This window comes from Gobio gobio, assembly GCF_949357685.1.
Source record: "Gobio gobio genome assembly, chromosome: 17".
Taxonomy (NCBI): domain Eukaryota; kingdom Metazoa; phylum Chordata; class Actinopteri; order Cypriniformes; family Gobionidae; genus Gobio; species Gobio gobio.
Genome location: NC_137110.1, coordinates 33,802,559 through 33,824,728, shown reverse-complemented (window position 1 = coordinate 33,824,728; position 22,170 = coordinate 33,802,559). Strand labels below are relative to the sequence as shown.

The window sequence follows — 22,170 nt, the reverse complement described above, 5'->3', positions numbered from 1 at the left end:
ATTGTCTTACATTACCATTGCCCAAACTGTTGCCATTCCTAAAAATAACACAAAACAGCTGAGTCTTTAGGCTTAGTTCAAATCTTGAACTCGGCTTAAGGTCTTTACAATAATTTCAACAGAATAATTTTACAATAATTTCTTTTAAGTGTATAAGACAGTCAGCAACTAAAAGAAAACAAGCACTTAAAATGGGGGAGCAAGACCCTCTGTCTGTGTGAAAACACCCCCCTCTCCCGAACTACATTTACCTTTTTGTTCCTTGAAGTGTAATTTTTCATTGTTGAGCTTGGTGATAATTTTCCCTTTTTTACCTGGATCTCATTAACCCCTCTCTATTCTTCCCTATTACAGTACAAATGTGCAACATGCAAAATAAGTAACAGAAAGGGTAAAGAAAAATAAAATCGAAGCAGCGCTGATTAAAAACCTAAATTAGAAAAATCAACAAATGGACATATTATTTGGTCTGTAGAAAACAAAAATTCAAAAAGTAAAGGAAAAAATAAACAGTCAGTTTAATATAGCCCTGTATTTAGATTTGGCACTTTTTCTTTCTGCAAGTAGAGAATTGCATCGGAATAAGTGAGAGGAGAAAATAAGAGCGAGAAAAGAGGAAAAACTAGAGGCTGAGAGATGGAGAAGAAATGGATAAAGAAGGATTTACTGTACAGCTACACCAATAAATTAGGTACTCCTGATGTAGTAGATATGGTGCCACATCAAGGTGCAGTAGGAGAAGAAAAACAAAGACATGAAAAGTCCTGAGGGGTGTGTAAAAGAGCTGAGTGAAAATGATGGGTGCAACAGAGGAAGGCTCAGATAATGGCGTTGGTGCCGCGAAGGCCGACCCCACGGGCAAACTGCTCCAGCAGGCCTGAGATGGCACCGGAAGGGCTTGGAGATGACGATTTGAGTCCTACTGTAGAGCTATAGGCTGAAAGGAACAACTCCCTCACTGCCTCCAACCTCACCTGCCTTTCAGGCACAAATGTGCACCTAGAAAGAGAAGAATACACAGAAACTACATTTATCATATTCTCTCCCTTCACGTAAACGACCAATTTTTTGTGCCTTCCTCACACAAACACAGCTCAATATGTACAGAAAATAATCTTCATGTAGTTTTAAATCTTACAATATCATAAATTAATAAACAGCTGTTACATTTCTGGTATCTTTACAGTTGTACACCAGCGGTCATGTTTCCATACACAGAATTAGTGATGTTAAAACTACAGGTACTTTGGTACCAAGATACTACAATAAAATAATATATCATACATATACATACATATACACACTTCACAGTAAGGGGACCTGCGGTGTATGTAGATAAAAATGGCTCATTCTAAGGTAATAAAAACGGCTCATTATGTAAGGTATTCATACACCACTGAAAACATATAGTTATGTATTTTATATTGCATTTCTGTCAATAGATATTCATAAATACTACACACTGCACCTTTAATGTTAATCAAACAACAAAAGACAAGGAAGTCACTCACTGCTCTTGACTAAATAACTTTTCTAACTTTAATGATTAATATTTTTTTTATTTACCGTGAAGATTATATGCAATTTTATTGTACATTTGATTACTTTATTCAATTCTGTACCTGAAAACAGAAACCTAAATAACCTGAAAAGCACTGTTTATTTTATTGGACATACAGAACCATAATGAAACCGTGACCCTAAAACCGTGATAAAAACCGAACCGTGAGTAATTTGAACCATTACACCCCTGCTGCTGTCATAAGACCGTTTCGGTTACTAACGTAACCTCGGTTCCCTAAGATGAGGGAACGAGTATTGCGTTTTGCTAAAACGCTATGGGGGAATTCCTTTCCTCGAGATATTGAAGCAAATTTGTATCCAAAAATACCATGTACACGCAGTGCAGCTGCACAACTCTCAGCAGGAAGCAGCTGCGTGCTGATTGGCTGTGCCGCTGCAACTGCAGCAACCTATGGCGAGACCATGAGGCGGGACGGACCAATCAGGTCCTTCCAAATTCCCGCCACAAGGGGCAACAGAATTTGCATAGCCAAGGGTATATAAGACCCACTCTCGCAAGGTTAGTCAGGTTAATCGACTGAAGCGACTCCTGAGCAAGTGAGCAAGCATGGCAAGCAAAACGCAATACTCGTTCCCTCATCTTAGGGAACCGAGGTTACGTTAGTAACCGAAACGTTCCCTTACGAGAGTACTCTCGTATTGCGTTTTGCTAAAACGCTATGGGGGACCAATGCAAAACGCCATGCTTGCTTAACGGCTCTAACGCCGACGACACCAAACCCAGGCCAACCTAGGTGGGCCCGTAATATGATATCAAGAAGTCCCAAAATGAGCCAGACCTGAGTCAAGCCCTTAATGAGAATGAACACGATATACGTGTAATATAATGTATAGACCGGACATAGTCGGGCCAGGAATAATGAATGGCCAGATAATTCGAACCGTATAAGGAATGTGCTATGACTTATACAATACTTAACCCAGACCGGACTTTTCGAGCCTTAAGGGGTTAAAACTGTACACAGCAAGAAGCCCAGCCTATAAGGCCGGGACATCTAAATTATAATCTGATAAGTGGACGGGGAGGCCCAGCCTGCCGCCACACAGATATCATTTAGAGAAATGCCAGTAGACCAAGCCCACGAAGAGGCCATGCCTCTAGTAGAATGGGCTTTAATGCCTAAAGGGCAGCTGAGATCTTTAGACTCATAAGCCAGCGAGATAGCATCTACTATCCATCGTGACAAGGTCTGCTTTGTAACCGCGCACCCTCGGGTGCGGCCGCCAAAGCATACAAAGAGCTGTTCAGTTGCCTAAGCAGCGGAACGCTCTATGTATATCCTCAGCGCTCTGACAGGACAGAGCAAATTAGCATCTTCTTCATCTATCGGTGATGAAAGTGCTGAGAGTGAAATGACCTGTGCTCTGAACGGAGTTGAAAGCACTAGGTACATATCCATGTCTTGGTTTGAGGACGACTTGAAGTCGTTTGGCCCAATTCCAGACACGAAGGCGCTCACAGAGAGCGCGTGCAGATCACCCACTCGCTTAACTGACGATCGCCAGCAGAAAAGCGGTCTTTAGTGACAGGAGCTTAAAGCTCACCGAATGCAGAGGCTCAAGTGCAGAGCTCTTCATGACATCCAAGACACTGGACAAGTCCCATATAGGGACTGAAGAGGGGGCGAGGTGGGTGAAGCCTTCTAGCCCCTTTAAGGAAGCGAACAATGTTAGTCCGTTCACTTGAATGTGATACGCTGCTATAGCAGCCACATAATTTTGAGCGTGGAGGGGGAACGACCCGCGTCCAGAAGCTCTTGTAAAATGTAAGCACTTCTGACACTTCACAATCCTGTGGGGTCAGACTTCGCGCTTTACACCAGTCCGAAAAGACTGACCATTTGTCTGAATAGAGCCGCCTGGTCGCGGGGGCTCTAGCTTCAGTAATGGTATTCAATAAATTTTCACGCTGATGGGCCAGACATGAAGCGCCCATCGATCGGGACGGGGATGCCAGATCTGCCGTCCCGCCTGCATGAGGAGGTCTCTCCTCAGCGGGACCGGCCACGAATCTGTATCCGACATCTGATTCAGTAGTGAGAACCAAGGTTGATTTCTCCAAAGCGGGGCTATTAAAGCACAGCGCATCTGCTCTCCCTAATCCTCTCTATGACCTGAGGTAACATTGAGATTGGGGAAAAAGCATAAAGAAGAAGGTTGGGCCATTCGTGGGCCAACGCATCCTTGTGCTTGGAGAATTATATTCGGCATTGAGCATAGTCTTGTGAGGCGAAAAGATCCACTTTTGCCTCTCCAAGAACTGCCCCAATTGTCTGAATTGCACCTGGACAGCATGTCCGGACCCAAATTCAGAATGCCTGGCACATGAGTCGCTCTCAGCGTATTGTGCTCTGCCCATATTAGGACTTCTTACGCCATTGTGTGCAGATCGATAATTTTCAGACCGCCTTGGCAATTTATATAGGCTACCACCGACCTGCTGTCCGTTCGGACCAGGGCATGGTGGTGCTTTATGTACGGAAGGAAAGCTCTTAGCGATAGCGTGACCGCTTTCATCTCTAGACAGTTTATGTAAAGGCTCCTCTCCGAGTCTGACCAGAGACCGGAGACTGGCCTGCCCTCGTGAAGGGCTCCCCAACCTAGGTTGGATGCATCTGTCGAGATAACTTTCCACTTCGTAACAGTGCCCAAACTCACGCCCGTCTGGTACCAGGGATTTTTCCAAGGAGCCAGAGCCAACACACAGCTGTGGTCTACCTTGATTTGCAATCGGCCCGAGAGCCATGCGTGAGCTGGAACGCGGCGATTCAGCCAGTGCTGTAGGGGGCGCATGTGCAACAGACCCAGTCTGAGAACTAGCGCCGCCGAGGCCATGAGACCCAGCATCCTCTGAAAGTGTTTGAGAGGAATGTGTGCACCGGACCTGAGGGAAACCGCTCGGTTCTGAACAGAGAGCGCACGCTGTGACGTCAGTCGCACGGTCATCTGCAGTGAGTCCAATACTGTTCCCAGAAACGAAACTTTCTGTGTGGGAGACAATAAACTCTTTGCCACGTTGATTCTGAGTCCCAAGCATTCTAAATGGTTGAGAAGGCAAGATCTGTGGTTTAACAACTGTATCTCTGACTGAGCTATTTTGAGCCAGTCGTCGAGATAATTGAGAATTCTCATTCCCCGAAGCCTCAGCGGGGTTAGCGCCGCTTCCATGCACTTCGTGCGGGGAGTCAGAGATAGACCAAAAAGGTAGCACCTTGTATTAGTAAACTTTTCCCCTCGAAGGCGAATCTCAAGAATGGCCTGTAATGAGGGGCTATTTGTATGTGGAAAAAGGCATCCTTTAGATCCACAGTGAAAACCCAATCACCCGGCGGATGTGCACAAGGATTTGTTTCATTCTCAACATTCTGAACGGGCGCTTCATAAGGGCTTTGTTCAGATGTCTGAAATCTAGAATGGCCTGAGACCACCACCCTTCTTTTGGCACAAGGAAGTAGCGACTGTAAAAGCCTGACTCGCTCTGTGAGGGGTGCACGGTTTCCACCGCTCCCTTAATTTAACAGTTTGATATTTCGGTTCGAAGCACGTGACTCATGTCACTTCTCACCGCTGTCTCTACCACAGTGCGAAAGCGAGTAACCTTGTTATCGAAGCCAAGGGTTGAATTAATTGTGGGGCGGGTCACTGAATAACAGGGACCTGTTAGCCCGGATGCATTGTGCTAGTAGCACTGTGAGAGGCGGCGTGCACTGAATGGTGACGCACGCCTTATTGGGTCGCCTTGGAAGTGGCGCTTACCAAGGGGATTGTGTTTGTGTACAGAAGAGCACGTTGCTCACGGGCTCATAAATAGTAAATAGGGAAATAGTGTTCCCAGCCGCCTGAGTGCAGGGGGCCGGAGAACGCAGAATAGCGGCGAACGCTTTGTCGCCGGGGAAATGGTGCATGTGTACAGGCGAGCGCGTTTGTTTGCGGGCTCGTCGATTGTAGGAATAATGTTTCCAGCCACCTGAGTGCAGGGAGCTGGGGAACATAGGGAAGCGCTTGAGTGTAGGGGTACAACTTTGATGTTGGCACCTGCCTACAGACGAACTCGTAACACTGTGTTTAGATAGTGTTACTGTAAAGTGGACGCATTCTTGCGGATTAGTCCACGTGCACATTAGCGGCAGGGCTAATGGATAGCGCGTGCTCTGCAGGCGCGGGTCTACCTAGCCACTAGAAAAGCTCTGATTCATTGTAAATAATGTGTGGTGGCGCGCACTGTATAATGGGCGCCACTACATTAGAGTATTCGCGGCGTACGCCAGCGAGCGAATTCACAGTGGTAAACGCATAACAGCGTCAATGTGCAACTGAGCATGTTTGGCCACAGGCTAGTTATTGCAATGTTACATCTCCAGTCACCTGAACTAAGGGAACTGGGAGAATATCAGGTTTATTGAGTGATTTGTGGCACTGAATTAACAGTGCTTATGCAGGAGTGCACACTATGTAGTGGACACATTGCCTACAGTGTTGAACCACTCCAGCTGCCTGAATAGGGGAACTGGGAGAAGTGATATTTGAGGGAAAAAAGGCGCAAGCTTGGCAGCCATTTTATGAAATCGTTATGCTCAGACGGAGAGCGCGTGTTATGACGCGCTCTAGTCAGCGAACGCGCGCTGTGCAGAGAGCGCGCGCTGCCATATAAGGCTGTTTACCTTTGGCAGCAAGCGCGCGCTGCAGCGAGAACGGCTGTGACGTAAGTGCGTTCTCGGTATATCCAGCAGCCTGAGTTCGCATGCCTCTCCTCTAGCATTCTCTGCCCGCGGCATATCAGGGCGGCGGGGCGAGAGAGAAGGAAGAGTGAGGAGAGCTTATGTAGAGTTCACTCGTGTGTAGAAGTGCACATCTTCCGTCCGCGTGGCGTCAGTATCACATTCTCTGTCAGCGGCCATTTCAGGGCGGCGGAGTAAGAGAAGGAGCGAGTGAAAAGCCCCGTATGCCCGCGGAGCCATTAGCACGGCGGTAATAACATTCTCTGTCCACGGCCATTTAGAGCTGCGGAGGAGAGAGAGGGAGGCGCGTGGAGAGCTCCATATATCTGCGGCGTCATCAGCGCAGCGAGGATATAACCTTCTCGGTCCGCGGCGCGTTTCAGCGCGACGGAATGAGAGGAAGGGAGAGCTCTGTATGTCCGCAGCGGGGATATAATGTTCTCTGTCCACGGCCATTTTAGAGCGGTGGGGATGAGAGAGGAAGGAGTGAAACTCTGTATGCCCGCGGCGTCATCAGTGCGGCAGGGAAAACCTTCTCCGTCCGCGGCGCTTCTCAGCGCGACGGAACGAGAGAAAGGGAGAGCTCCGTATGCCCGCGGCGCCATAGAGCGGCGGGGGGTATCACATTCTCTGTCCGCGGCGCATTAGCGCGACGGAACGAGAGAAGAGGAGCGCTCCGTCTGTCCTCGGCTTTATTTGAAGCGGCGGAGGACCAATGTTCTCTGTTCGCGGCGTAAACACGCGGCGGCACGAGAGAAGAGAGGTGGAGAGCTAGAAGCTCTTAGAAGTGGCGTTGGCAGCAACGCACACATCATAAACACACATACATAGTATAAAGGATATTTTAACGCCGGATGGCGCAGCTGGAAGGCAGGCTGAAGGCGGAGAATCCGACATCCTCAGGCTGCGTGTTCCGCTGGGTGCGTGTCGACGGCGGGCTTCGATCCGGAGCTCAACGATTGCAAGTCGCTGAAGAAGAATTAATCTGACTAACCTTGCGAGAGTGGGTCTTATATACCCTTGGCTATGCAAATTCTGTTGCCCCTTGTGGCGGGAATTTGGAAGGACCTGATTGGTCCGTCCCGCCTCACGGTCTCGCCATAGGTTGCTGCAGTTGCAGCGGCACAGCCAATCAGCACGCAGCTAATTCCTGCTGAGAGTTGTGCAGCTGCACTGCGTGTACATGGTATTTTTGGATAAAAATTTGCTTCAATATCTCGAGGAAAGGAATTCCCCCATAGCGTTTTAGCAAAACGCAATACGAGAGTACTCTCGTAAGGGAACAAGAATTTCTTGGTCTCTTTTGGATTCAACAAAATTTTTCACATCTTCCAATGATGAAGCTGGCTTTTTTTGTAAATATATTACTCTTTTAATCCCCTTTTTTCTACAATTTTGTCAATGCCAAAATGCTGTTGTACAGAGAACACATAAATAAAGTTTGGAACCATACAAAAGCAGAACCATAAAGATGGATGAAACAAAAGAGAATGATGGAAAGGGGGGCTAAATTGCATTTACAGTTATGATCTTTGCAAACACCTTCTTACTTAAAGTGACTTAAAATCTAGTGCACAAATCATCTTAAGCCGCGTTTCCACCGCAGGAACTTTCCCCAGGAACTAGGGACTTTGGGGTGGTACTCGTTGTGTTTCGACCGCAGGAACCAGGGTCTAAATGAAGTTCCGGGTAAATATTTCCCCCTTTTTCAAAGTTCTGGAACTTTCGGGGGTGGGACTTGGGCGCTGAACATGCTGATCGGTTGAGCTCACACAGCATTTTATTTCAACCGGCATTTTTAAAAGTCTTGCGAGGTTCATTCTGCGTTCAGCAAATATCAGTCTTGCTCTTTCTGTCCGATGGTGCGTGTGCGTCTCAGCAATCTCACGGTCAATGTCCGTAGTAGCTGATAATACGTTGTCTTATTTTAAATCTAGCTTTACGAGCTTTCAGAATACGCTTTAGTATCAGTGCTCGTCTCTTTTCCGCCGTTTTGTTAATTACATATTTAGTAAACCAATACATAACTAGCAAAAGCAGCGCTGCTTGCATCTCCTCCATACTTGTTATTGTTGCAGACAGTATCGCACAAAAATGATTATTGTCCTTCGCTGACTGGGAGGAGCAGCCACGCGCAGTCCCACGTCTCTGGACTAATTTGCCTAATCTTCACGGTACTTTAGACCGCAGTGGAAACGCAGACAGTAGCAGGTCTGGGGGAAAAAAAGTTCCTGGTACAAATTGTTCCAGGTAATTTCGGTGGAAACGGGACTTTAGTGGTAAACAGCAGGACAGGTAGCGGATAATACAAGAATACAGTGAGTAGGTGGGGTTGGAGTGTGTATGAGACTTACATTCGTCCACTGGGACCCTCATCCTGGAAGCTGAAAGGAAGAGGAGACTCTGAGGGCACCGGGGGAAGATCATGGATGCTCCCACATCCTGAGACAATCTGCCAACTACCATAATCTGTGGATAGCGAGGAGCCTGATCGAGCATACTCGACTATTGGTCTGAGATTGAGAGAGACATTCAAAGTATTAAAAGATTAATAGAGCAAGAAGAAAATGATAGTCAAGTCAAGTCACCTTTATTTATATTGCGCTTTTTACAATGCTGATAGTTTCAAAGCAGCTTCACAGTGTTAACATGAAAATAATGCAACAGAATTTGATTTGGCAGTACAGCCACTCTGGAGAAAACAGTGATGTCATCTAGCTCATTTGAATTATCATATAGTGTCAATGCGGGCAGATCAGTAATATAGTTGAATATTTAGTGTCCCCAACTAAGCAAGCCAAAAGCCAAAAGCAACAGAGGCAATGGTGGCAAGGAACCAAAACTCCATCAGGTGACAGAATGGAGAAAAAAAACCTTGGGGAGAAACCAGGCTCAGTCGGGCTGCCAGTTCTCCTCTGGCCAACAAACAAACAGTGTATGATTGATTTAGGCAACATTACAAGTTAGAAGTCATATTAGATCGGAACATTCCGAATATTTGTCCTGTTCTATCTGATTGAAGATCGGAGTCATCACGCAGGAGACGGGTTTGTTGAGGATGTCGTGTCGATGAGGATGTCGTGTGTCGATAGTTAGAAAAGACAGGTCTTTTTGGAGAGTATGGTTGGTCCAATAAAATTTTAGCTTTTTGGTACTTCAAATTATTATGAAAGTGTGTATGTGTCGACAAATTTCAACTTGTTCAAGAACAGGAATTGGTCCTTCACTTTTGGGTTCACAAAGGGGTCTAAATTGTTTCTTTTAAATAGTGTTAATTTCGTCAGACAAGACGAGACTAAATATGTTCGTCAACTACCTTTTTTTTTCATGACGAAGACGAGACGATGACGAGACTGCACCAATGTCCAAAAACGCTGACTAAGACTAAATTAACATGCATTATTGTTGACGAAAAAGGACGAGACTAAAATGTTTTGCTTAAAATAAAAACTAAGATAAAATCTCTCTTCATTTTCGTCTACAATCGTCTCTACTTTTGCATCATGAGATAGAATATTCAGCTGTTCAAAATATTCCGAAAGAGTTTGCGCTGTTGCTCAGTACATGTCTCTCTCATACTCCTCCTGTTGCTGCAAGCCTGTCATCTCACGGCGGCGCGCGCGGTCACGTGGTTCCCAGAGCGCTCACTACTTCTAGCGCTGTGTCAATACATTTGAATGGCTTAAGCCGCGTAAGTTACACAACAGCTTCACAATACAGGTGTTTGCAGCAATTTTTTGGTAAACAGTACAGCACAGTGTGCATTGATTATTACGTCAACCACATTTACAGTATCATTTTATTATGGAGAGTGGTAGAGATGCAACATTGTTAACATTAATGTTTTTCTTGTATTTAGCCCTCAGGTATTCCTTACTAATTAAGTCACACTTATACTCATTGGTGGTCAAATGTGACCATACACCTTAACTATTTTTTAAATAAATAGCCTATATTTTAGTTCAATAATATTTATTGAATATTTTGAAGAGATATTTTGGTACTAAATACTATTTGTGCAATAACTATGGTCCATTAATGACCGCTTAAAAAATGTTTCTTCTAATATTTGTATTATTTATATTACAATTAGTGTATTAATTAAGGTTAAAATAGAGAATTCAAATGCAAAGAGGCAAATTAGAGTCATTTTGTGGCTGGAAAAATATAAATTTTCACTTGTAATGCCATTACTGGTGCCTGTATGGCTCTTTAATCAATATACATGCAGTCTAGTTGCTCAAAAAAGTATTGCAGATCATAACTGCTTATATAAATATGTAGAGTAGGCCATATAAATATGAATTCATACTGAATCAAGATCGAAATATTTGTGCCCATCATCTCATAAGCTAATGCTGATTTTTGGCATCTACGCTGTAAATCAACCAGTTAGCTATGGTGTTGTGGCACATACATTATGCAGGTTATATATATTTTATCTAACTTATTTTGCCACACAATATATTGAGTTTTCCTTTGACGAAAACTAGACTAAAATGACGAGACTTTTAGTCGACTAAAACTTGACTAACAAAAAGTGATGTGTGAATGACTAAATATGACTAAAACTAACAAGGACATTTGGCACAGGACTAAGACTAAGACTGAATTAAAAATAGGTGACAAAATTAACACTACTTTTAAAGAAGACACTTGGCATGTTTGGTTCAATTAAAATGAACCCTTGTGCGATTACTCCGTTAGTGCTGTTCATTTGAATAAGTGTGAACGACGGACTGAGAAGGCTAAAAAGATGGGTCTAGGTCTGCTTCCAAGCGAAGTCTGGTGCGGTTCAAATAATATACATTTATGCATTTGGCAGACGCTTTTATCCAAAGCATATATTACCCAAATATATGAACGCAACACGGACCAAAGACATGTAAACGAACCAAAAACAGGAAGATGAGACCCTAAAAATGACATACCGCTCACGCATACCAGTTTTTTCTTGTCATAGTCGCGATGTGGCCCATCACATCAGAACCACGTCTCTTTGCCGCAGATCTTCATTTGTGTGTGATAGAGGGATTCCTGCCACTGTTTTGACTACTTTACACATTTTATAAGCTCTTCACGAGTTCTCAGCTGGTCAAAATACCATCATATGCAGGCTACACACATACAAGTAGATCATTTAGCCCAGCACACAGCATTGTTTTGGATGTTCCGTCTCAAAATAGGCAATACGTCATAAAAGCCGACCAATCAGGTTGTGAACGTATCCCTTTGCCTTTAGGTTCAGTATCGGTGATAAAAATGCCAATCTCAACACTAAGCGGACCAGAAATAAATGGGTTTTTTTTGGTCCAGACTAAACGAACCAAGCAAAATGAACTACAAGTGTGAACACACCCTAATTGTGAAAACATCATAAGGTATCATCATCAAGTATGTACACTGAAAGACACAAATGGGTTGGTATAACTCCTTCCAAACACAGACTAAACAAATTCATCAATTTACAAGCAAAACAAAACAGACAAAAGCACTACAAAATAAACTTTACAAGTACCCACCTCCTTCCTGGTACAGCTAATGGGGTGCTTCCCGTCCGTGTGAGATTTTGATCTGAGTGGTTGGATGAGGAAGAGCTTGATGACTTAAAGGACCCCAGAGGACTGGCCTCAGCGATTACATTAGGTATTCGCTCCTCTGAAGTGATCGGTCGGTTCCAAAGCACAGAATTAGAAGACAATGGCATGCCTTTCCTCCTGTGATAAACACTAAATAAGTCAAAAGCATTTAAAACAGCAATTGTCAAGACAATTATTTGTTCAAACATAAAATGTGAACATCAACATTAACTAATACATTATTAAAATCAAAAGTTGGATTTGTTAACATCAGTTAATGCACTGTTAACCAACTAACAAACAATGAACAATTACATTTTTTACTAACTAAGATTAACAAATACTTTTAAAAAAAAATTATTCAATGTAAGTTTATGTAACAAATGCAATAACTAATGTTAACAAATGAGTCCTTATTGTAAAGTGTTACCATAATAATGCAGCATCCATTTTTTTTTCCATCAGGTTGCGCCTAATATATTTTCTCCACTTTCTGTGGCTAGATATTTATGCTCACAGTAGAGTGCTGCAGACCTACAGAGGACAGTTCGCACATACACAATATTGACAAAAGTATTGGGACACCCCTCCAAATCATTGAATGGACAAAGATGTATAAAATCAAGCACCTAGGCATGCAGACTGCTTCTACAAACATTTGTGAAATAATGGGTCGCTCTCAGGAGCCCAGTGAATTCAAGTGTGGTACCATGATAGATTGCCACCTGTGCAAGTCAGTTTGTGAAATTTCCTCACTACTAAATATTCCACAGTCAACTGTTAGTGGTATTATAACAAAGTGGAAGCAATTAGGAACAACAGCAACTCAGCCACAAAGTGGTAGGCCATGTAAAATCACAGAGCGGGGTCAGCACGTGCTGAGGTGCACAGTGCTCAGAAGTTGACAACTTTCTGTAGAGTCAATAGCTACAGACCTCCAAACTTCGTGTGGCCTTCAGTTAAGCTCAAGAACAGTGCGTAGAGAGCTTCAAGAGAGCGGTTGCCAGGAGAACGGTACTTGCCTGACTGCATTGTGCCAAGCATAAAGTTTGGTGGAGGGGGGATTATGTTGTGGGGTTGTTTTTGCACAAAGCAAGGTCCATAAAGACATGAATGAGCGAGTTTGGTGTGGAACTTTACTGGCCTGCACAGTCCTGACCTCAACCCGATAGAACACCTTTGGAATGAATTGGAGCGGAGACAGTGAGCCAGGCCTTCACGCCCCCGCCTCAGAGGACCAGTTGTCAAGAGACCCAAATGTAACCATAGTCTCCATCTGGCTACCTGACTAATGCTGCCAGTAACATGCACTTGTTTTACACAGGTGTAAGCGCATTCATACCAATAAGGTGCCTATTTTGTAAGCCCTACCCGCTAGAAGCCTGTGGTCCAATGGTAATCAGGTCTGTAGCTTCTGCAAGTAGACTGGAGGGAGCAGATGTATCTTCTGTGATGAGAGAGAAATCACTGCTCAGACTTGTCACACTACCCCGATCTCTGGACTCTGAAGAAAGAAACACAGACAGACAGAGACAGAGACAGAGACAGAGACAGAGACAGAGACAGAGACAGAGACAGAAAGAAAGAAAGAAAGAAAGAAAGAAAGAAAGAAAGAAAGAAAGAAAGAAAGAAAGAAAGAAAGAAAGAAAGACAGACAGACAGACAGACAGACAGACAGACAGACAGACAGACAGAAAGAAAGAAAGAAAGAAAGAAAGAAAGAAAGAAAGAAAGAAAGAAAGAAAGAAAGAAAGAAAGAAAGAAAGAAAGAAAGAAAGAAAGAAAGAAAGAAAGAAAGAAAGAAAAAAAGAAAGAAAGAAAGAAAGAAAGAAAGAAAGAAAGAAAGAAAGAAAGAAAGAAAGAAAGAAAAAAAGAAAGAAAGAAAGAAAGAAAGAAAGAAAGAAAGAAAGAAAGAAAGAAAGAAAGACCATTAAACAGCAATCCATGTAGAATAAAGTCTTTAGTCTATTTTTAAAAATCCTGCAGGGACAACCACAAGCAGGAGGATCTACTCTTGGATTTATATTTAGATAATTCTTATAATCATAGTATACATAAAGTTTGTGAATATGCTGCTTGGTCATTATAGTCAGAATATTCACTAAATCACTCATTTTAATTCGAAGCTATTCTGAAAAACTGCCAAAATGTAGAAATACGGGACTTACTTAACTGGCAGAGGTCATCAACTGTGAAGTCAGCATCTTTGAACTGAGAATTTTTTCTTCTGTTAAGAGCAATAGAAAAGAGAAAAAGAAAAAGGCCAGAATTTTGTTATCAATGATGGCACTATTCAAAGACTATCAAATTTATATACCCAATATACTAAATATACTCATGAGACATAAAAAGAGAATTCTTATATTTAAAATCATGGTAACACTTTAGTATGGGAAACACATTCATTATTAACTACAACTTTTGCCTCAATAAACTCCCAATTTACTCCTCATTAATAGTTAGTAAGGTCATTTTTGTAGAGTTTAGGTATTAGGTAGGATTAAGGGAATGCAGAATAAGGCATTATACTGTATATATGCTAATATAAGCAACTAGTTACGAGTGAGAATTGAACTCTAAAATAAGATCAGATTCAGATTGTTTTATTTAATGCCATGTCAGCATCTAAGGCTATGTTCATTGCAAAAACTCAATTACAAAAATACAAATATCATATAAATACAATAATGCCAAGCAAATACACAGCAAATCATATAAGATTTGAACTCTAAAAAAAGTGTTACCAAAATCAAGTCAGATAGCTTACCTTTGTTTTTTTTTGACTGAAAATGTCTCACAAACAATATGCTTCAGAAAATTGAAGCAGAAAAAGAAAATCTAGGAGAGAGAATATCAAAACTTAAATTGTTTTCATACAAAATAAATTTATAAAACAACTCTTGACTTATATGTGCAATAAACAAACCAATCCTCGTCTAATACTTATTCTCACACATGAACAATGTCTGGAAGGTGCACACCAAACCATAATTACCATCTAAATCATATAGACTGTATTCCGTTCAAAAGTAACAGATATTCTTGGCGTAGGTATAAAATAGGTGAAGTCTCACCTCCTCCCCCTTAGAGAGCCGGTCAGGCAACATGTGACTAGTGAAAAGGACAAAAAATAACAATCAGTGAGAATATTCTTAGATTTTATTGCATATCTAATGATGTTCCTGCAGACATATTTTCTTTTTATTCACCCTTCAGACATACTGTAGCAAAATGTTTATATTCATGTTGATGAACAAAATGTGTAAATCAGATATACGCATGTGCACACTTGACAACTTGACAAGTCTTTCATGTTTTGTGATTATTGCTTGCAAATTGAAAACTGCATTTTTAAAAACAAATAAACAAAAAAAAAATGTATTAAAGGGAACACTTGGTGCGGGGAAGCTTTCTGGGTTTCCTACAAATTAACGTCATAAAGCTGCTATATAGTTAACACATAATTTAGTCAGTCACATGGCAGACTGCAGGTCACATACTTCCTGGGCTGCATGTGTCAAACAAGTGCCAAAAGATAAATGAGAATGTTAAAGAATTGCTCTACCCAGGTTTATTAGAATTCCTTGCAGTGTTAGTTGTGTGCATTAAATAATAGTCAGTGTCAGTGTGTTCATGCATTTAATTAGTTGAGTTTGGTAATTTAGTAACATTAAATGTTACCTTGTGTGGTTTATTTAATATTTTTTTCTTATTTTTCGAGAAAATTAATTATAAGCTTATTGTTATGTGCCAGATTTTTTATATTAATACATTCCAAGACACAGATGTGTAAGTGAAACAGGAATGAGACTAACCCAAAAAGAAACCAGTCATATGCGATAGTCAGGTAAAGGATCTCAGACGGCTCCAGACTGGCATGAATGGCACCGTCCTGTGAAAATGCAAAATGAATTCAAACATTCAACTCTTAAAACTTAATAATTGCCAAACATTAGCCACAACACAAACAATGGTAAGGAAAGGAAAGGAGGGGAGGGGAGGGGAGGGAAGAAATAGTTAGCACTGTGGGGTGAATAAAGTTATAAAATTAGGACAGATGTAATGAGAGACAATAATGGATACTCACTGCCCACAAAGAGAGTCTGAGCAGGGACACAAAGAGGGGTGTCCTGTCCCAGCCTGATATACAGTGCACCAGTAAACCGTTCTCGTCTAAAACACACAACAGGCCACAACACAACAAATAGTTATCCAAAACAATACAGACAAGTAAAACCTGCTGTACAGTTTGGTGAGGACGTGTGTAAGTATAGTAGTTTACCATCAGAGTTGATGATGTGTAGCAGAAGTTTCAGGTAGTTTTGAGTCTGCTGCACCAGGTCCCATGACTGAAAAACATTTTAAGAACATAAATCCATGGATCACCATCCTGCATTCTTTAGTAACCTATGTTAAAATATCAACCAGTAAAGGTGCACTGTGTAAATTTTAGCGACATCTAGCAGTGAGGTTGCGAATTGCTGTATTTCACTGTAAGGGTATGTAGATAGAAATAGCTCATTCTAAGGTAATAAAAACATAACAGTTTATTATGTAAGGTCTTTATAAACCACTTAAAACATAGTTATGTATATTATATTGCATTTCTGTCAATAGATCCTCATAAATATTACACACTGCACCTTTTTTAGCTACACTACTTATGATAATGACTTTTTTCACATTTTTCATTTAATTTGGTCAAAACCCTATAAAAGCTACCAGTGCAATGCAATACTCTCCCTCTAGGATTATATTTTAATATGTATCAGTAAGCATGATGCCTTGGCATCAAGTCAGTGTAGTTTGCTTCAACACATTTTTTGAATTGTGAAGCCATCCAGTTTACACTGGAGTTTACATTCAGCTTGTCTCATTTCCTTAAACCCATACAATTCCTGTTAATCCATTAAAAAAATACAGTCAATAAAGATGATGAGGAGCTCTGAGCACCTGGTATTCACTCCAGTTGATGTTGAGGTTTCTTGTAAAGCAATCAGGGATTGTCAAAGGAGCATCCACATAGTCCTACACACACAAGCACCCAAAAGTGATGGTCAGTGTAAAATCATCTTTATTTATTGAAATAGTTTCTGTTTTCTTCTTTGTTTAAACAACAACCTAGCCTAATATGCAGACATTTGAAAGTGACTGTGTTTGTACTTGGTATAGACCTGATTCCAGTTGAACACAAGTCCTTCTGCTGTGTAATCTCGGTCTTTATATTCCCTGAAGAATTCACATCCTGAAAACAAGCAGGTTACAGTCCAATGTAACGATTACTGCCATTGAATAAGTAAAATAGAACAAAACTTCTTCCTTAAAATGAAATCATGCATGAGCATGAAGTCAGGCAAGATCTACACCTGGATAAGGCACAGAGAGTAGGGTGAAGTCAGCATATCGTTGGGCCTTGTCCACCTTTTCTGAAGAAGTCACACTGAAGACAAACAAAACATTTTAAAGAATCTCATACACATATTAACAAAATTTAAGTTAACACACACATTCATGTCATAATGAACAGTGGCCCGGGTCCAAAATGAACTGCTGAAAAATGCTGAATTTTAGTGTCACATGCCAGTCTGACTCAAATTACAACTTAGTTGGATATGTGTGCTGTGGTGGTACAAAAAAACCCGTACAAAAGTTAAAACAATATTAGTATGAAAACCCATTTGAAAAAATGGCAAAGTAGAAAAAGGTTAGAACGTCACATGCTGTCATCTTGTATTTATGTTAATTATGTATTGTATAAATGTAGTGAATGTACCATAAATGACAGTAACGTGTTAGTACGTTCAAAAGGCGTGACGTAAAATCTACATTTCTGTAGATTATTCTTCTTCTTACCAGTTGAAAACTGTGACTGTGCTTTTGTTTTCATGTTTTATCTATAATCTAGTATTTCTCCTGCTATGTGAAGTTTATATTTTAAACTTTAAATGTTTTTCTCTGTTTGGGACACATTATAGAGCATATATAAAATAATTTCAGAATAAATTTAGAATAATTTATATAATAAATGTTAACATTTTGATGGTAATTGTTTTGCCACCTTGGCTTGAGGCAAAAGGTTCATTTTTGACCCTGATATTTTGGGTGTGAGAGGCCTACATTATTTATGGCACACACCATTTACAAAAATTGTACAAGAATGGCACATGTAATTTTTAACAGAAGCATTCTAACATGAATTTAACAGGAAGTTCACTCACTTGAGGCCAAACTTGACCTTCTTCTTCTCTACCATGAGGTCACAAATGTAGTGTACAGACAAATACTTCAACAGCTTAATGTCAGAGCCCCTGACCTTATCAAACAACTGTGAATCATTCCTGTAGAGGTAGAAAAAAAGAAAGAAAGAAAGAAAGAAAGAAAGAAAGAAAGAAAGAAAGAAAGAAAGAAAGAAAGAAAGAAAGAAAGAAAGAAAGAGAGAGAGAGAGAGAGAGAGAGAGAGAGAGAACAAAAGAAAGAACATGCACAAATATAAATAAACATACAAAAAAATCTGTTAATAATTCAAACATTTGGCTCCTTGTAAGATTGTGTTCTTTGCCAGCTTATCTTACCGAGCTGCACAGTCATCCTCCAGAACCTCTTCAGCATCACCCAAGGTGTCATCTGAACCCCCTGCAATAGTTTGAGATTAAACCTAATGCAATCCAACAAGTAATTTCCACAGCTACACATCTATACTGCACCACAGTTTCAGCTCTCTGAGTCAATTACTGCAGCCTTGAGTAGTTCAGACCATGTGACTGAAATGTTTCAATAATCTCTTAAATGTATTAATGGGGAGCAGTTGTGTCCTAATGGTTAAAGAGTCAGACTTGATTCTGAAGGCTGCAGGTCCAATTCTCAATACTGACTGGAAAAAATGTGAATGAACAGCGCTCTCTTTCACCCTCAAAACCCATGGCTGAGGTGCCCTTGAGGAAGACACCTAACCCCCAATTGCTCCCCGGGTGCCATAGCAAACAACTGCCCACTGCTCCGTGTGTTGTGTGTCCACGGTTTGCAGTGCGTGGATGAATATTTGAATTCTATCAATCCTGATGTGAATTCTAACTTGTGATGCAGCCTGAATCATATTCACACCGTGTTCGTTTGTTGGCCATAGGAGAACTGGCCCCCTGACTGAGCCTGGTTTCTCCCAAGGTTTTTTTCTCCATTCGGTCACCTGACATAGTTTGGATTCCTTGCCACTGTCGCCTCTGGCTTGCTTAGTTAGGGACCCTTAATATTCAACAATATTACTGATCTGACTGTACTGATGCTGTTGTATGAGAACTAAACTGAGCTGGATGATGACAATTTTTTGCAGAACTGCTTTATAGATTAAATGGACTAGTTTAATAAATGATGATCTTTACAACAAACTGAATCAACACTAAAATGACTTCAGCTAAACCACAGGCGAAATGAATCATTTTCCTGTTATCACTGTAAAGCTGCTTTGAAACAATCTGTATTGTATAAAACGCTATATGAATAAAGGTGACTTGACTATTTTCGATTGTTGGGAAAATGTCTTTGGCAGTTGCACCACAGCTCATGATATTTTCAGCATTTTGTAGCATGCCATGTCAAATTAAAAACGGTCAACTTTTGACACATCATTTTGATGCTGGTACAGCTTGTTTTTGGAAGAGGAACAAACACATAGCTGTCTTAGTAGCTAATTGTGAGTATGTACCTGAAAAAATGTAGTTGTATCCAGTGCGTCCATAAAGTTCACCCCAACCTGCTAGTGTGGACGATCGACACACATGCTACAACAGAAGAGAAAAAAGGAGAGTTTAAGGTTACCAGAACAAAAAGATGAACACAGGCCCCTGGTAAAGCTAACTACAGAGGAGTCTTGAAGCTTGTTGGTAGCTCCCAGTAAATTCTACCAACCTTCAAAGTCAAAGGCTGAAAGTCCAGAACTCAACACTTCAGTAATAAAGATCCCGACAGCCATATTTCACAAGACAAAATGTAATCTGTTATTGACACTATGATTTGTCTACTATCAATATATTCAAATGTCTAATAGGGGCATGTCCTACAAGGATAACATAGCAGTTTATTGAAGCAGCATAAACTTGAAACATATGGTGGTCAAAAAAAAACTGTGGCAAAATGTTCAGTGAAAATTTGCCCATTTGATTGGAGTGGCAAGATAGTTACCTTTCCATTGTAAAGGATGACAGGACAGACAAATCTCCCTCTACAACGAGCCATCTTACTACGGTTCACCAAATCCTGCAATTTACTGGTCTGCACTGTACTCTCAAAGCTGCACAAAGATGAAGAAAAAGAAGAAAATAACATTTTAAAATTGTACAATACACTGGTGACCAGTGTTGGGGAAAGTTACTTTGAAAAGTAATGCATTACAATATTGCGTTACTCCCTTAAAAAGTAACTAATTTAGTTACTTAGTTACTTTTTAAGAAAAGTAATGCGTTACATTACTTTTTCTCACCTGGGCTGGGCTGGGCTTGTTTTTGTTTATAACAAAAAAAGTTATATTTTTGTGCAACGGTAAAGACCTCTTCATACCAAAATTTAAATAATAAGCCCCAGGCTGAGGTACAAATGCAAATTCACGCATGAACAGTAGAGGGCGCAGCTCTGCTGTGCTGCCATTCTGGATAATGGTAGAATAGGATGGAGAAAAAAGTTTTACCAATAAAAACAAAAAATCTAGTCATTTTCATCATCAAAGGTCAGCAGCAAGACATTGGTAAATTAAATATAAAGGTAGATTATGCATAAAAATAGTTGTTTTATTTAACATCTAATTATTGGAGGTTTGCATAGTGATTTTGCATTTGACTGATTTTATTCATTTTGAGGAGTACAGAATCTTTATAGTGCAAGTGAGATAAATAAATGCTCACATTTAGTCTAGAACTACAATAACCCTCATGTTTACACACAACGCCTCTGCACTTATTTTTCTCAACATGGGGGCAGGAGAGCTGTCAGTCAAATTAATGTGAAAAAGTAACTCAGATATTTTGTTGTAAATTTGAAAAGCAATGCGTTACTTTACTAGTTACTTGGAAAAAGTAATATTATTACGTAACTCAAGTTACTTGTAATGCGTTACCCCCAACACTGCTGGTGACTGCTTGGCTGATATTCTACCATTTCTATCAGAACTTTGCCCACTTGGCCAATTAACAGAAGTAGTCATAAGAATACAAATTCAATGTCAGCATTATGCCAAATAAGGTACTTGTGCTTGATCAGTTACAATAAAGTTCCATGTCCTTGTTTTAACATTTCAATTAAAAGCATTAATAACATCCTACTATATTGGAACTGTAAAATCTTGATGCAAGATCATGGTTTATTGCTAACCTAATTTAGATAGCTCATCTCTCAAGAAAGCCTTACATGTATCACATTTAAAGTGGTCAAGAATTTTCAAATGGTAGCTGGGTGATAGTTTTAGAATTAGAACTGAATTGCCAGAACACAAAGGTAGTTTTGGTTCAAAGAGACAAGAGCAGCATCATTTAAAATAGATTGGTGCCGTCTTAACATGTTACAGTCAACTTCTAATTAGTGAAATTATCTTCAGTTTTGTAAAGATATATTTTGGGGGGTTTAAGTCTTGGGTCATGTTTCCCATTCCTTGTGTCTACTAGTACTTTCCAGTCAGGTCCCCACTGTCCTTTTTAATAAAAAAAAGCAAAAAGCCAATAATCAAAAACAAAAAAGGTAATTTTAAAAAAGTAAATTACAGCATTACAGTGAATTTTAATTTCTGAAATTCTGAACAATTTGGGTAGCAGAACTTGGGTAGCAGAGCTACTTGGTTGTAAGAAAAGTCACATAATATGGCATTTACGCTTATTGATACAATAACATAGTCCCGTCCTTCGGATGAGACGTAAAACCGAGGTCCTGACTCTCTGTGGTCATTAAAAATCCCAGGATGTCCTTCGATAAAGAGTAGGGGTGTAACCCCGGCATCCTGGCCAAAAAAATGTGCCCATTGGCCCCTGTCCATCATGGCCTCCTAATCATCCCCATATATATATATATACGATTGGTATCATCCCTCAGTCTCCTCTCCACCAATCAGCTGGTGTGTGGTGGGCGTACTGGCGCAATATGGCTGCCGTCGCATCATCCAGGTGGATACTGCACATTGGTGGTGGTTGAGGAGATTCCCCCTTCTATGTAAAAGCGCTTTGAGTGAGTGCCTAGAAAAAGCGCTATATAAATGTAATTAATTATTATTATTATTATTATTATTATTATTATAACAAGCATTAGAAGTAGTG

The 22,170-nt window shown here is 40.7% G+C and overlaps 1 protein-coding gene across 4 annotated transcripts in view; it reads right to left on the bottom strand.

The window, feature by feature from the left end:
- Positions 1–648: 648 nt before the first annotated feature.
- Positions 649–22,170, bottom strand: part of mtmr14 (myotubularin related protein 14) — a 30,592-nt gene continuing 9,070 nt past the window's right edge. Inside the window, exons 3-19 of one of the 4 annotated variants that reach the window (XM_079841728.1) lie at positions 20,057–20,165; positions 19,581–19,656; positions 18,454–18,514; positions 18,100–18,219; positions 17,248–17,321; positions 17,056–17,126; positions 16,835–16,909; positions 16,164–16,230; positions 15,969–16,054; positions 15,697–15,773; positions 14,956–14,992; positions 14,649–14,719; positions 14,050–14,108; positions 13,253–13,385; positions 11,825–12,019; positions 8,657–8,815; positions 649–999 (exon numbers count right to left, since the gene is read on the bottom strand). In XM_079841728.1, the coding sequence (XP_079697854.1) occupies positions 819–999; positions 8,657–8,815; positions 11,825–12,019; positions 13,253–13,385; positions 14,050–14,108; positions 14,649–14,719; positions 14,956–14,992; positions 15,697–15,773; positions 15,969–16,054; positions 16,164–16,230; positions 16,835–16,909; positions 17,056–17,126; positions 17,248–17,321; positions 18,100–18,219; positions 18,454–18,514; positions 19,581–19,656; positions 20,057–20,165 (1,651 nt within the window). In that variant the 3' untranslated portion in view covers positions 649–818. Of the gene's footprint in view, positions 1,000–8,656; positions 8,816–11,824; positions 12,032–13,252; positions 13,386–14,049; positions 14,109–14,648; positions 14,720–14,955; positions 14,993–15,696; positions 15,774–15,968; positions 16,055–16,163; positions 16,231–16,834; positions 16,910–17,055; positions 17,127–17,247; positions 17,322–18,099; positions 18,220–18,453; positions 18,515–19,580; positions 19,657–20,056; positions 20,166–22,170 lie in introns of all 4 variants that reach the window. The other 3 variants (XM_079841727.1, XM_079841729.1, XM_079841730.1) reach the window with 3 other exon arrangements.